Here is a 15,942-nt window from a genome sequence, read left to right on the forward strand (position 1 = left end):
CCGTTTCCATCTTTGCTTTAGGCACAGTCCATCAGTTACTGTTACTTGCAACCCAAAGATGCATAAATGCAATGATGGAGAAAACAAATACTTACCAAGCAACTTCTCACGTGAAATAAACAAACTTGGGAGACAGCAGACCATTTCAAGCATCTTTGTACGTGGATAGATTGTTAATAAACCCAGTGAACAATTATTTACATTTGTTTTTATAAAACTTTGTAATAGAAAATATCGAATGCATTGGGTGATCAGAATCTATCCAAATTCAATTTCTCAAATATTAATCATTTAGAAATATGGCATCTCTAATGGCCTATACATCTATCATAAAAATGTTTCCCTCCCACAAACAAATTCAAAATTCTTTCTTAGGTGTGATCATAGAGCATTTAGAAGTTAGAAAAGAAAATGTCTTGTTTTTCTATGTGTTCAGTAACTGAACACATGTTTCCTGAAGGCCTCTGCTTTCCATGAAGAGCAGCTCCGTCGAAAGCTTACGGACGGGAGCCCAGGCCCAGGCTGAGACGGCAGAGCGGAGCAGGATGACCGCTGGCCTGAGTGACCAGACGACCTGAATCCGGCCCAGGAGCCCCGCCACTGACCTGCTGAGTGACGTCACCATCCTGGGCTTTGATTTCCTCACCTACACTCGGAAGGGACTGAACTAATTTTCTGCCTGCTTGAATTCAATCAAGAGGTGAGTCAACAAGAAATTTAATAGGCTTTGATTGCTGCTGAAAATATAACTGTATCTCTCCGCTTCTGTGTTCTACAAAGAGAAACAGAATCATTTATAGAAAAGCAGCTGCAGACCCACCCCTTCCACGGAACGGAAGATGAAGCGGCCACTTTATTTTACGGCCGGACCGGACTGTTTCTCTCCAGCCGTAAGGAATCTCACTCCCATTTTGCAGAACACATCTGCTAACTAGAATCACCGACAGTGGACCAGAATTACCAGCATCTTCCCAGGCAAGGCCGTGAGGAAGATTCAACATCAGGCACACAAAGTACCTCACACGGCACTGGCCCGTGCAGACCATAAAGGTGGCCGTACACGTCAGCTGAACAGTCTCCTTTAAAGTTGACTTAAGCCCAAGCATTTTGTGGTTCAGTAAGAAACTCTGGTTTAATGAAGAACTGAATGGCACAAATCAGGACTTAACTAGTTACTGCTTGCAGGGGCTTCTTTTTAAGTTGAGAGAGCATCAACGTTTATGAACAAAATCAGGTAATACGAAGTATTTGAGGGAAGAGAAGCGACCTAATGCCTTTCTGCTTTGCAGTTACAACTGCGTGTTTGTTGTCGCCCTTTGGGAAAGCGGGGGGCGGGGGGGTACAGCACACTAGTGTTTGGTCTGTGAGGCTGAAACAAAGCCCCCATAAAATCCGGAAGAGGCTGTTTGCTTCGCGACAAACCTGACCCTGCTGAGCCCTTCCCGAGCCTCCGTGCACTTGCAGACGGAGGGGAGGAGCAGCCCTTGCTGGCTGGTGTCTCTGGACGCAACAAATCCAGAACTCCATCTCCCAGACTGCTTAAAACCACCTGCGCCCCAAGACGAAAGCGGGATGGGTTAGAAGCTGAAACAGAGCGGGGCATCTTGTCACCTGCACGTAAGGATCTCGAAGAGTCACACGTTACTTTAGACGGAACGACGGGCGGAAGCTGACGTGCAAGAGCACGCTACGTCTCTAAACGTGTCCGCACAGTTAGTGACTCTGCCGCACGGAGAGCTTAGTATCTGGACACACGGCACCTGGAGCACTGTGAACATGAGATTCAGGATGACGTTTCGAGTCCACATCCGTTCTAAAGTAAGTAGCTAGCGGTAAATGGCTTTTACGTTGGTGAACGCACTATTACCTCAGCACTTGCCACCTGTGATAGTCCCGGGTACCAAGGGGACCACACTGCAGCGTCCGAGTCACTGGAAGGCACGTCTGCGGGGGTGGCCGGTGGGTCCTGCCACCATGGGGTTCCTTCTCGGGACAGGAGGACAGCACCTTCTGCCCCAGGAACGCCATGCCGGGGCCATGCAATGCACACTAGTAACCAAGTGAGCCACGTTTCAAGTGAGCCACGTTTCCTGGTCCAGGTTACAATTCATTGTCATGGAAATGCTTTAGACTGTTTCTCTGAACTGTAATAACTTGGTGATTAGGCACAAACAGCCGCTGGTTGTCAGAGCAGGGCCTGGGGGGGGCGAGGTGGGTGAGGGGGTCCGGAGAGACCAAGCTCCTGCTGTGAAGTCAGCGTGGGGAGGTGACCTACAGAGGTGACTGTGTCTGGCAGGTTTGCAAGTTGCTAGGAGAGTCCATCTTACAAGTCCTTATCACAAGATAAAAAGTTTCTGTAACCACGGCAACAGATGTTAACTAGACTTCGTGTGAGCATTTCACAGTACACACAAATATCCAGTCATTATGCTGTTCATCTGAAACTAAAACGTGCTGTCAATTATACCTCAATTAAAAAAATTCTTTTATAAACAAATAAATCGAAGCAGCGGCTCTACAAGAGCTGGCCTGGCAGCGTCTCCTTCCACGGACTCCAGCCCCTCGCGCTGCGTCCCGGGGCCGCCAGCACGTTCCGACTCCTGTATCTGATCACGATCCGAGGCCGAGTCTTACGTTCGGAGAACGCACGTGTGATTTCACTCCTCCCTGGAAATAACGTGATTTAAAGACCGCCAAATCCTACAAAACCTGCCTCTATGATGTTCCACGTGTTTAGAAGAACGAACGCCTAGCCTTTTATCCGTGCTGGAAACTCCGTCGAAGGTGGGGAAAACCATCCCGCACGTGGTCAGCTGGTGCCAGGCTCCTCGTCACTTGACCTGATATATTTCTCAAACACCTTTTGTAAAACAGATTATTTTAAAAGTGAACCGTGGATCAAGAGTTAAGCTATTTATTCAAGATCAAACCCCTAAGGGACAAAGATGAGTTCACACCCAGCAACGATTAGCCTGTGCCCGTGTCTCTACCACAGCCATTTACAGACGCCGAAACGTAAATACGAACACATCCAGTATCAGCAGCTGTGTTCTAGCCAGTCTTCACTCCCATGACTTAATTTTCATTGTTAGCTCTAACTGAAATAGAAGTAGAAACTAGCAAATGAAATTTATATTAGCAAAGATTCTTTTAAACCACTTCTATGGCACTGGACTGCCATCAAGTATTTTAGTACCTTATTTCATAGAAGAAACTTTTATTATTTGTCTAGGTAAATCTTAAATTTTAACATTCAAAAAGATTCTTAAATGTTTTTGAAGTTTGACTGGAAAGTAAATGCCTATTTGTAGGTACTGATATGCAAAAGTTCACATTTTAATGTGTAATCAACCACAATTTGCATTTCTCTACCGAATAGTTCTCTATAATGGAAATTCACTGTAAAACACGGAGGGATTTGTCTGGCACAAATGCAGTTCTCAATGTTTGTCAAATGAAGTAAACAGTCAGAAAACCACGTAGTGTTGATGGAAATCAAGCCACACAGACCTTTAGATGCTGCAGTGCTCCCAATGCTTCCTCGTGGGGGCTTCGCGAGAGACAGCACAACAGACCACGGGGAGAAACCAGTTCTCTCCACCGCGTATCGCCTTAGACATGAAGTTAGTCCACATCAGAGGTCGGCAGACCTCTGGTGCATAGGCCAGAAAATAAGTGATTTCAGCTTTGGGGGCCATTTGATCTCCGATGCAAAGTCTGCCGTCGTACAAAGGCAGCACAGACAAGGCTTCAGCAAACGGGCGTGGATGACTGTGTGCCAGGGACACTTTATTTATGGACACTAAAATTTGAATTTTATTACAACGTTCACGTGTTATTTAACAGGATTCTTTTTTTTTTTTTTTTTTTTTTTTTTAAGCATGTAACAGGCACGTGGGGGCTCGGGTGGTTGAGCGTCCAACTCCTGATTTTGGCTCAGGTCATGATCTCAGGGTCGTGAGATCCGGCCCCATGTGGGGCTCCACAGGGCGTGAAGTCTGCTTAAGATTCTCTCCCCCACCCCCCGCCGCCCCTCCCCTGCTCGCACTCTCTTTCAAAAACAAACAAAAAAGAAAAAAAAAAACACTTAACAATGTGAGCACATTCTTGGCTGCCAGGCCCCACAAAAACAGGTGGTGGGCTGGGTTTGGCTTGTGGACAGTAATTTCCTAACCCCTGGTCTAAATATATACTTTGCTTTGACATTTATTTGCTGGCAATTAGGAACTTCTACTTCATTATTAAGAACAATTAATGTACTTTAAGGCTCTACCTAAACTGCTGGTATACAGATTTTTAAAACAAAAATTTTAAAATTACTTACATCCGAATTAAATATACTGCTAGAGAGCAAACAGGTCAGATCTCACTTATTTCTGGACCTCACATCTGTACGGCTCTCAGGCACACAGCAGGAAACACACTTCAGTTCTACAGAGGCTTCTGATTACAGAGCAGCAAATGCAAGCTCACGTGAAATGTACGTTTATACGCCTCGTATGAATGAAACATGGAGCCATACTGAGGTGCGTGGTAGCAAGAAAGTGTGATCTGAAGTTCCACGACTAGACCACTTCCATGTGGTTTAATAAAAACTGTCCCCAGTCATTTAAAAAAGGCCACTTGGGGAACAGGCCAGTAATAGAAAATGTTTATCACGTAAAATTTAACCATTTATCTGTCTAAAAAATCACCTTCGAACTTTAAGCCTTTATGTTGGATTGTTATATGGATATACGTTATCATAGCAAGAAACAGATTTGCAATGGGCTATAATTTTGGCAATTTGGCTAGTGTTTAAAAATGTGCTCATGAAGCAGTGACACTATTTTTATTAAAATAATGCAAATGATGCTAAACGACTCTCTTTCCACATGAAACGTGCTAGGTCGCTTCCAAGTCACCCCCACCCCAGCAAAACAAAACAAAACAAAACAAATCAGTCTGAGACTCACTTGAGTGTTTAATTCAAACCTATATTTGTAGTTTCTAAAACGTTGATCCACAGACCACTTTCTTGTTACACGTGTGTACCACTGAAAACAAAAGGCAGAGTATCACTGCCATCCCTGCAAAAGGAATGGCTCCTTTTCTAACATTCTTTAAAAATATACAATGTACGGTCCTTGCGCCTCAGCACAGGTGGTGACGTAATAAATACACTGGCCCGCCCGCTCTCCTCACTGCTGCGCAAGCACCGCCAACTACCTGTTATAAGCCCGCTCCTTTTTGGATTTCTCCAGGGCCTTGTCCATGGTCTTCTCATTCTCCCCTCGACATTTGGGACAGTACCACTTGCCCTTTGGTTTGTGATTCAGCCCCACGCAGGAGAAATGGAACCATTCGATGGGGCACTCGTCATTGTCACAGCCGATCATTTCTCCATAGGAGACCTGATTGCACAGACAGTATGTTGGCTCATTCGGGTCGATGGGAAGGTCTGCGGGGGAGGCTTCCCGCTCGGCTTTGGCCTTGGAGCGTTTCTTCTTCTTAGAGGCTTTTGCTTTCTTCTCCTTCGGCGTTCCTGAGGTGATGTCATCATGGTCGTGATTATTGGCTGCATTCTCTCGGTTCTCATTGTTGCGCTGTCGCCGAGACCTCTTGTTATTGGTCTTCTCCGCCTGCGTGATTGTCTCGCTCTTGGACTTATCCTGGCCAGCTTTGCCGCTGTGGCCAGTGGTGTCATTGACCTCCTGATGGGCCTCGAAGAGCTCCACGTGACTGTCCACCTGCCTGGTCCGGTTCTCCACCAGCTCCACCATCTGACTCACGATCTGGATCTTCTCGTCGCCCAGCTCCTGGCTCCGAATCAGGGCTCTCTGAATGCAGTGCAGCACTCTCCTCTTCTGGACGCCGTCTGTCTCGCGTTTAAACTTCTCATAATACTCATCCAGTTCCTTCAGGATTTCTGCAAAGGAAAAATAAGCATTATGTCCATTCTATAAACACTACTGAGTCTTTTATTTAAATTCTCTTGTCTATAAAAAGGTAATTGCAAAGGACAGAAATAATCAATGCATGATTTCCTAGTATGAAAATCCTATAACCCACAGGCCTTTTGAGCAGACTTTTTACCCCCCTATTGAAAAAAAATCCCTGGAACTAAATACAAAGGCCAACACTGTTCCCATTGAGCAAAGTGCCAGAGCTCCCCAAGGGGCTCTGTGCATTCAGAAGCATGGGTAACATTACTCCTGGGATTGGCAACTAAGGGGAAAAGTTTAAATCCAGGTGAAGCGCTGGTGCCCAAACTTTCACTTTCTATAAAATTAATTGATTTATGTCCTATATTCCCAGTTTTTATTCAAATATTCTTCTAACTAAAGGCCTTTATTCCCTTTATTTAAATGAACCAATGTCTAGAGAACGTATTAAATCAAAGAACGTGTATAAATATTACCTAGTGATCCAGAGCCTCAGTTTATCAGTTACATCTCTGTCACCCGACCCTGCTATTCCTCTGTATTACTAAAAACAAGACCGGTTTGTCACATAAGTCAGACAGTCTAGCTTTGCCTTAAAACAAAGGGGTCAGATTTTGCTTTTGCATTTACTGCTTAAGACAATACACATTCACATCTGTAAAAATCAACAGATTTTAAAACATTACCAAAACTAAAAAACTCTCAGTACTAAATTTAAACTTTGTACAGGTGGCGCCTGGCTGGCTCAGTGGGTAGAGCATGTGACTCTTGATCTTGGGGTTGTGAGTTCAAGCCCCACACTGGGTATAGCGATTACTTAAAAATAAAATCTTGGGGGCGCCTGGGTAGCGCAGTCGTTAAGCGTCTGCCTTCGGCTCAGGGCGTGATCCCGAGGCGTTCCAGGATCGAGTCCCACATCGGGCTCCTCCGCTGGGAGCCTGCTTCTTCCTCTCCCGCTCCCCTGCTGTGTTCCCTCTCTCGCTGGCTGTCTCTCTGTCAAATAAATAAAATCTTAAAAAAAAGAAAATCTTAAAACAAAAAAGTATATATGATTTTAAAATGTAATTTGGAAAGTGTAATTAGGCAATTTCTCAAGATACAAAAGTCGTTAAATAATCTTGATTGAAATAAGGAAAATAAATATTCTTGCCAAAAACCTATTTAAATATAAACAGAAATTCCAGAGTTATTTTCCCCAAAGAGTAACAAATCTAAATAGTATCAGGAGCACCTGCCTGGCTTAGTCAGAAAAGCATGCAACTCTTGATCTCGGGGTTCTGAGTTCGAGCCCCACGTTTGGTGTAGAGATTACTAAAAAATGAATAAATAGTATCAGATTCTTCTCCTGAAACCCTTTGCAGTCTCTTAAAATAAGGCAATTCTATTCTCCAGCTAGGAAGTGTGGGAGGCGGGATGTATAAAATGTAACCCTCATCCCTTCCAGATCTTATCTTTAAATAAACACATGAACTTAGACCAACACTGAAGCTTACCTAAATGTAAGTATTATTTTCCAGGCTATATTCTTAACGACAGCTCTGAAGATACTTCCTAAAAGAACAATGTAGACTATCTGCCCCCAGAAAGGAAGAATGCCATAGTCTCATAGTGTCTGGGAGGAATTGATTCTGAAAATAAATAGGCTCAACTTATCTAAGTTTTATTTCATAGATGTGAAAATAGAGGAGTTTCTGCGATTTATTTTTTAAATTAATTGCACATTACAAAGCTATTACTTGGTTTAATAGGTAACCAAATCTATAAAGACAATGTGAGCCTTTCATAGAAAAAACAATGTTATATCACTAACATAAAACTCAGTAACATACAGCTTTTTACATCACAAGCAAGCTTACATCCATGTGAAGCCTCACGTGAGGGAAAGAAACAAAAATCACACCACGAAATTACCAAGAATTCTGTTACCTGCACAATGGCATGCACTGCTTAGACTCCCCAAGCAAAGTCCTCTATCAACAGAGCCTGCAGAGCTCTGTAAACAAGAACACCACCAGGTCTAACTAGCCGGGCGCCCTGCCACAACACCAGGAGCTTCTCCAGCTCCATCAACTCCAACTGCTGCTGACCTTCCTTCTGAAAAGTCTCCACACCAATAGCTCTGTAGGGAAGCAATGGTACCGCGGAAAGAATTTAAGAACGAAATGAGACTATAGCAAAACTTCATCTCATCTGCCCAACTATTAGAAATAGTATTTTAACTTTATATAAAGGCTGCACTGACGTTCGTTAAGAACCGGACTTCCATGGTGGGATGGGTATTTTAAAAATACTTGAAACATAATGCAAAAATAATTTTGAATTTAATAATTCAAGCAAACCTCAAATACCACTTAAAGTGGGTAAACTAATTCTAATCCATCTTTCTGAACTAATCTCCAAGTGATGCATACTAAGGAAAGACTGTTGGCCAAGATCGACTTTCAACGTAAGTCCTTACAACTAAAAGCGGTAAGTATGCAGCATTTCTCCAGTCTCCCGTGAGATCCAGCAAACGAGCCCCGAGCATCCCCAGCAGCTCGCCCAGCCGCCCCTCTCGGCAGGAGCAGCAAGCTCCGCAGCGGGGCTCCGTCCCCGGGACACCGGGTCCCGAAGCAGCAACACAGTAACCCTGGGGGTGCTACACCAATTTGAAGGTAAGTTTCCTGAGAGTGGTAGTGCACGGTGCCGGTGACGACGAATCCTCCCATCTTGGCTCCCCTGAGTCGCCGCCCCGCTCGGCGCACTCGGGGTCCCCGGGGCCGCCTCGTCCTCCCCGGGCACCGGCCCCGTGCCACTCACTCTTACACAGCTTCGCGCGGGCGCACCCGCGGGTCGCCGGAGGAGCGGCCCCGGGCCATCGGCTGGCCTGCCCACGAGTCCTTGCGGCCTGAGCGGGAGGCCTGAGCAGCATCCTCCGCAGCCCCCGAACCAAGGGTCCCCAGCCTCGCCCCGGTCTCCGGGCGCCGCCATTTCTCCGCGGCCGGAAGTGACCAGGCTCGGGTAGCTGAGGGACAGGGGCGGGGTCGGGCCCTCAGCCAATGGGGAGGGGGTCAGCGGGCGTCGCGCCCCGCCCCGAGAACCACCGCTCGTGGGGCTCGCCGGCCCGTAGGGCGGAGGCCAAGAGGGGCGCCAATCACAGCACAGGATCAACGACCACGGCCCGCCTCCGCAGCTCCAATGGCCAATCCGAGGCCGGAGGCCGGGCGACCCGAAGACATTCAAATCAACTCGACCTCCTCCCCCTCCCCGCCCCTCTGAAGAAAAAAGAAGGCAGCGGAAACAGAGACCCGTGCCAGTCACTGCGCAATGCCCACCCTCTTCCGGCTCAGCAACCAATAGCTCAGCAGCAGACTGATAAGGACATTCCATGGAGGACGCCAAGACCAATCACAAGGAGGCCAAAGCGGGACGTTCGCAATATGCTAATAAGACCCCTATAAAAGTCGCTGCGAAGCCCAGGCTCGGTTAGAGCGCGCAGGGGCGCCATCCCCGTGCGGGCTCCCTGTGCGGTCTGGGCGTGCGGTCGCTTCCCACCTCCCCCCACGCTTCCGTTTCCCTGCTGCGCAGCCCTGTAAACATTAGTAAACTCCGAGTGACGATCCACGTCCCATACACAGCCCCCAATGCCGTGCCTGACCTGGCAGGAAAGTTTCCCCAACAGCCAACAATTCCCAGCGGATACGAACCCTCGGCCTCTCTCCGGAACTCTGGGCAGCGGGGCTGCAGAGAACGACCCACAGGTCCTTTTCCCTGCCATGTTCCTCTGCAAGCCGACAAGCTTTGCCCGCGACCCCCGAGCACAGCAGATGAGCGACTTCGTCGCCCCATCCTCCCTTCCCTTCCCTCCCCTTCCCCACCGCACGCACGGAATAAAGCCCTCGCCCTGCGAGAACTACACCCGGCCGCACCGCCCCTCGCACGTCGGCCCTCACTCGGTGTCCAGCTCCACGGGAGGCCCGGGAGGCCGGGCGGGGGCGGCGGCGACCCGGGCCTCACCGCGCGGAGTGCCGACCCCGGACTTTATATAACACTCAGATTCGGGACTGGGTGGGGGTGGCTCTGGGGATGGCGAGCAGAGCCGGGGACCCGCCGCCCGCAGCGCCCTCCCAGCAGCCCTGCGCGCAGCCCCGTCGCTGCGCCCCTCAGCCCCAGCGACCGCGGCACATCCCTCCCTCGGCGCCCTAGCCTGCGCCCCCTGCGCCCCCTCCCCCGCAACACCCCGCCTCGTCACTTCACTACAAAGAGCGCTTTGCTCGCGCAGCCTGGCATTGAGACCTCTCGTTCCTCCTTCCTCCTCCGTGTCCCGGCTTCGCGCACAAAGACCTTGGCGAATCAAAGACGCTCCAGACCTTTTGTTCCTGCCCGGCCAGGGCCGCCGCCGCGAGCCCGCGGCTCCTCCGGGTGGGGAACAGGACGGCCCGCGGCCCCGCGGCGCGCCGCGACCGGCGGGGATGGAGCGGCCGCCCCCGCCCATCCATCCCGCCGTACCTTGGTATTTCGCGTCTATCTCCCGCATCAGCGAGACGTTTCTCTGCAGGTCGAAAGGCAGAGACTCGATGGAGTCCAGGTAGTCCTCCACATAGTTCACCAGGTGGATCTGCTCCCCGTTGGCAGGGCTCAACATGGTTCACCGAGGTCCCCGGCGACTCGGCGCGGCTTTCCGCTTCCTCCAGCCCCCGCCCCCTCGGAGCCCAGCGCTGCAAAATGCAAAGCTCCCGCCCGCCGGCGCCCCCCCTCCGGCCGGCCCCGCGCCGCTACATCTGCGAGCCGCGCCGCCTGGGCCCGGGGACCCGGCGCCTGGCGGGCCCGGCCGGCGCTCGGCGGCCTCGGGCGCGGGGCGGGCGCGGGCGGCGCGTGCGGGCGCGCACCCCGGCGCAAGGGCCGGGGCCGGGGCCGAGCGAGCGCGGGAAGGGGCGCGCGCCGCCCGCCGCGCCGCACTTGTCCAACGTGGAGAACCCAAATACCAGTTTCAAACACTTGGGAAACATTCGGCCCCCCGCACCGCGCATGCGCCCCGCCCCCCATCGCCCCCTCCCCGCGGGCCCCGCCCCCGCTGCATCACGCCCCTCACCGGCCCGGCAGCGCGGGGGTGTGGCTTTGTCTGTCACTTTGGCTGGGGAGGGGGTCGCGGGGACAGGGGCGGCGGGCGAAGCGCAAACTTTACTAAGAGTTTCGCACTTGAAAGCAGAGCCTGTCGGGCGGCAATGCAGGACAGCTGGGGAACGTGGGGGGAGCAGCCGGCCCCGCCGAAGACCCGGTCGGAACCGACTCAGTTGCGGGACCGCTACCGCCGAGGCCATCGTTCGCCAAAGGTGCCACCTCCCTACCCACACCCAGCCCCTCACTCTCCAGTGCCGCCCCGCGCAGCGGGGCATAAGTAAGGCCCGAAACAGACTGGCAACACCGAGACCCAATCCACTTGCCGCCCTCCCTCAGTAGACCAATCAAGACGGAGGAGAGGCGGGGCGAGTAAGGATAACTCCTCCCAGACCCCCGAGTACGAGAAACCCGCGTCCTACGAGGGGCGGAGCGAGGGGGCGGGCCGTGCCGTGCGGAAGTGGTGGCGCATGCGCACTTGCACGGCCAAGGCGGCCAGCTGCCCGGGAGGGAGAAGACCTACCATTAGGCGGCCGGACCACCGCTCCCAGCAACCTCAGCGGCTCGCGCGCCTGCGCGGTCCTCACCGCCTTCCCTTTGTGTCGCCGGCCGGAGCCCGGTGCAGAGCGGCTTGGAGACAAAGGGGCCCAAGAGGGGAGCTGCTTTCCGGACTGGGCTCCCGCAGAGGGCGGGCGATCCCGACCCCCTCCCGACTGTGCCCTAGGATCCGCTCTCATTCGAAAGACCACCCAAAGCGGGGCGGGGCAGACGTCCGGTCCCGGGAGTCCGGGGTTCTCTCCGAGTACCGTCTCGGCCCCTCCCCTCCCCCAGGGCCTCTCTCCCCGCCCTAAGCTCCCGGATTCGGGCTTTCTGAAAAGCCCGGCGCAGAAGATCCCGTTGCCTAGGCGACGGGCCCGCGCGCAAGCCCGCCACTTCCGGCCGAGGCCCCGCCCCGTGGGCGTGGTCGCGCTCCGCCTTTGTCCAGCGGGCAAAGGCCTGCTCCGCCGGGGTTCCTCCAGGGCGGGCCTCGGCGCGCCGCGGTCCTGCGCTGCTGGCGGTTTTCCTGCCCCCAGGTGGGCGGGCTGTCCTGTCGCGGTCTCCGGCGGTGGAGCTGGCTCCGCTCCGCCTGCCCGGTTCGGCCCGGGGGAGCGGGTGCCCTGGGCCCTGCGGATGCCCCTCCTCAGACTGCGAGTCCGGCGCTCGCCTGCTCCGGGAGGCGCGCTGTCAAGACCCAGGCGGTTGGTCGTTCGTAAAGTTACTGTATGTTAGGGGCTCCTGGTCGGCTCCTTCGGTGGAGCCTGCCACGCTTGATCTCGGGGTTGTGAGGTCCGGCCCCACCTCAGTGTAGCGAGAACTTACATCTTTAAATAAAAAATAAATACACAACTAGAAATAAAAGCACGGTATGTAAGCCAGTAGTATTCCCGGTCAACCCAACGTATAGAGAATAGATTGTTAGCCGCGGCGGTGCATTTTGTGCTAGGGAGGCCCGTAGAGCAGATGACGCTGAATTGAGCAGTTTTGTCTTTGAAATGGATGGTTCTCCTGTTGCTACGGAGATAAACGACGACTGATAACAACGCTTTGAAGTAAACAGATTGGATCTTCACTACTAAAACCCATCATCCCTTCCCCACAGCAAAAGAATTTTCGCTCTGATACCGGGAGAACGGTTATGTTACTTATGGATTCGCACTTCTTTCAGTCTTGACCCAGTTTAAAGCAAATGATGAATGATATTTCATTTTATACAACAAAATTTATTGGCCACTAGTCTGCATGAGAGACTTGAATACTATGACATGCGGCAACGGAGACGTATGGAATAGAGAGACAATAACAAAGTTGATTAAGAAAAATAATTCCCTTTCTCCGAGATCGTAAAAATAATTTTAAAGTACCATAGCAAGAAAGAGATAGGTTCTCATAATCCTTGCATTTACTGCCTCTACAATGAGTCGTGTTTGTCCGAATTTAAGAATAAAGGTTAGAAATAACTTACCCCTTCCAACCATAATTAACCCAGTTTGAACTAGGTTATCTTTTTAAAAAATCACGATGCTATCTGAATAATGATTCCTTTCATGTTTTCATGGACTCCATAGACAGAGAAACAAAAGGTTATCTTAATCATTCAACAAGAAATATTTCATGAGTGCCTACCAGGTGGGAGCAACTGTTTATGCACTGGGGAGCCAGCACTGAAGGACGAACTTACATTCTGTAAGACGGTTGACCTTGTGGGCTAAAAGGTCAGAAGATACTTTATTAGCTTTACAAAGTTATTAAAATACATATCAATGACTTCACGGTTTTCTGAACAAGGTTAGAAGACCAAGAGCTAAAACATAACTAGGAGTGTGCATTTTAAATATACTGCTGAGGAAAGGTGTTTAGTTTTGAAGATACATTGAATCACCTCAGTTGTTTCAGTTCTGCTCTTTGGAGCATGTTGTAAAAATGGATACTAAACTTTTTTTTTTTCCCTGAATTATATTTCTCGTTTAACTGGTGATGCTCAAACCCTGGGAGTAAAAAATAAGAGGTGAATATAAAATTTTTTATATTTTGAGGTGCTTAAAAAATAAATGCTAACATATTTCTCTCCAACTTGAAATACCTTCAACAGTGCGCTACCTTATTTACTTTGAATTTGCAAGATTTGGTCTTGAAAGAAAATGTATTACTGAGAACTACATTTTTGGTTGTCGTCATTAAGGACTAGGAAATGGCATTCGAGATACTTTGGAATCATTAATTTTAACACACTTCTTTGTTCTGGCCTAGATTGGGGAGGAATCACTTCAAAGTAACAGGATTCTCTTTTTGGGAGTGTATTTGCTAATAAATCTTCCCAGTCATTCTTACTTTACCTTAATATTCAACCTGCAAAAGGAATCTTTTTTTTTTTTTTTTAGTCACCATTAAATAGAGGGTTATGTTTACCATTGGTTTGATGATTTCAGAAATACTTAATTAAGTAAAGGTAGAATTACTGCCAGTAAGGCCTGAACACCTTACACAACTGGTTTTCTGAAGACAGAAGATGCCATTGTTAATTTAAAAGTCGTGAATTTTCTGTGGCCAATTACAACATGCCAGCTGTCCAGATTCACGGGCAGGATTTGGTCTTCGGTGTTACTAAATCTGTTTTCAAAACTTCTAGCCTTTCCTTTGAATTCTGTGTGTTGACACAGATCGCCGTTTGTTCATTTTCTTATTTTACTACCACATCTAGTATCTGGACCAGAGCTTTCTGCATCAGATATCTCACTGCCGAAATCTCCTCCTACATGCACAAGTGGATTTCATCACAGATTAATTCAGCAGCTCTCTTCTGAATGTAGTGCTGGGAACAGTGAGGGAGTTCAAAAGAATTTACAAGCTAAAGTACTGGGGAGAGAAATACATACATTGTGCTAGACACAAGAGACACAAAATAACGAAGATAGGGATGCAGGCAGGCAGAGAAAGAGGAATAATACCCCAGTAGAACTTTGAGTAGTCATGAAGCCTGTGCTTCTGCACTGATGGAGAATTCTCCTAATTCTGAACAATAGGTTTTAACATTTTAGCTGTATGCATTAGAACATAGTTTACATTAGACTACAATTTAGCTTGAAACAAGAGTTGCAGAATTGGACTCCAGGGATCTTGAAAAAAAAATTTAAGTGTTCTAGCAGCATACTGGTTTGTCTCTGCTTAAGAATTTGCCTTTCCATAGAACAACCAAAACAAACCAAAAAAAGAACTGAGGAACCTCCGTGTGGTTTTCAGGAATGCAAAAATAAAGGGGATTTCTTTCATTCTTTCTTTTTTGAGACACTCTTTTGCAAGATATCAGTAGGGCACTTTTGTCAAGATAATTTGAAAGTAACTTCAAACGAATCCGCCTTTGAAAAGTCGCACTGAAACCGCAATTCAGATTATTTTTGTTCTCAAGAGAGATGATAGAGAATGTTGAACCTTAATGAATCCCAAGCAGACACTTCCTATTACACATACTTGACGAACCGGTGGTTTCCTCACTTTGGTGTCGCATCTGGAGACAGTGCTGTCTTGGGGTGCAAGTGAGCTTTGTGCTGTTAAACGGAGGCATGCTGGGTGCACGCATAGGGGTGCAGACGTGCCTTGTGTTAGGGTGCAACCATGCTGTGTCAGGGTGCACATGTGTTGTGTGTGCGTTGGGGTGCAAACGTGCTATGTTAGGGTGCAAGGTGCTGTGTTGGGGTGCAGACGTGCTGTACTGTGTTGGGTGCAGATGTGCTGTGTTGGGTGCAGACGTGCTGTGTGTGTTGTTGGGGTGCAGACTGCTGTGTTAGGGTACAAGCATGCTGTGTTGGGATACAGACGTGCTGTGTCAGGGTGCAAGGTGCTGTGTTGGGGTGCAGACGTGCCTTGTGTGCTGTTGGGGTGCAGACGTGCTGTTAGGATGCAAGCGTGATGTGTTAGGGTGCAGACGTGCTGTGCTGTGTTGGGGTGAAGATATGCTGTGTTAGGGTGCAAACATGCTGTGTTGGGGTGCAAACGTGTTGTTAGGGTGCAAGCGTGCTGTGGTGGCGTGCAGACATGCTGTGTTGGGGTGCAAGCATGCTGTTGGGTTGCAGACGAGCTGTTAGGGTGCACGTGTGCTGTGCTGGGGTGCAGACGTGCCTTGTGTGCATTAGGAACGCAAGCGTGCTGTGTTGGGGTGCAGACGTGCTGTACCGGTGTACAGATGTGCTGTGTTGGGTTGCGGATGTGCAGCGTGCGCGCTGGGGCGCAAACGTGCTGTGTTGGGGTGAGACGTGCTTCCCGAGCAGGGGAGAAACCGGAGGCGGACGCCCGCACCGTGAACTCGGGCTCGCAGCGGCCTCCCGCTCCCTAGCCGGAGGTGGGAACCGACCCCGATTCGTCAGTTTCAGCACAAACACCCCGCACG

At 49.8% G+C, this 15,942-nt stretch overlaps 1 protein-coding gene across 3 annotated transcripts; it reads right to left on the bottom strand.

Moving 5' to 3' along the window:
• Positions 1 to 4,955: 4,955 nt before the first annotated feature.
• Positions 4,956 to 11,773, bottom strand: ING1 (inhibitor of growth family member 1). 3 transcript variants are annotated; one of them, XM_045772964.2, is made up of 2 exons: positions 11,545 to 11,773; positions 4,956 to 5,908 (listed from the first exon to the last, which is right to left on the bottom strand). In XM_045772964.2, exons 1-2 carry the CDS (start codon positions 11,756 to 11,758, stop codon positions 5,205 to 5,207), a joined length of 918 nt encoding a protein of 305 aa, XP_045628920.1. In that variant the 5' UTR covers positions 11,759 to 11,773; the 3' UTR covers positions 4,956 to 5,204. The 3 variants fall into 3 exon arrangements, with proteins under 3 accessions (XP_045628920.1, XP_045628921.1, XP_045628922.1); XM_045772965.2 differs by lacking the exon at positions 11,545 to 11,773 and adding an exon at positions 10,413 to 10,876; XM_045772966.2 differs by lacking the exon at positions 11,545 to 11,773 and adding an exon at positions 8,724 to 8,924.
• Between the last annotated feature and the right edge of the window lie 4,169 nt (positions 11,774 to 15,942).

This window comes from Ursus americanus, chromosome 10, assembly GCF_024610735.1.
Source record: "Ursus americanus isolate L20-20 chromosome 10, mUrsAme1.1.p, whole genome shotgun sequence".
Taxonomy (NCBI): domain Eukaryota; kingdom Metazoa; phylum Chordata; class Mammalia; order Carnivora; family Ursidae; genus Ursus; species Ursus americanus.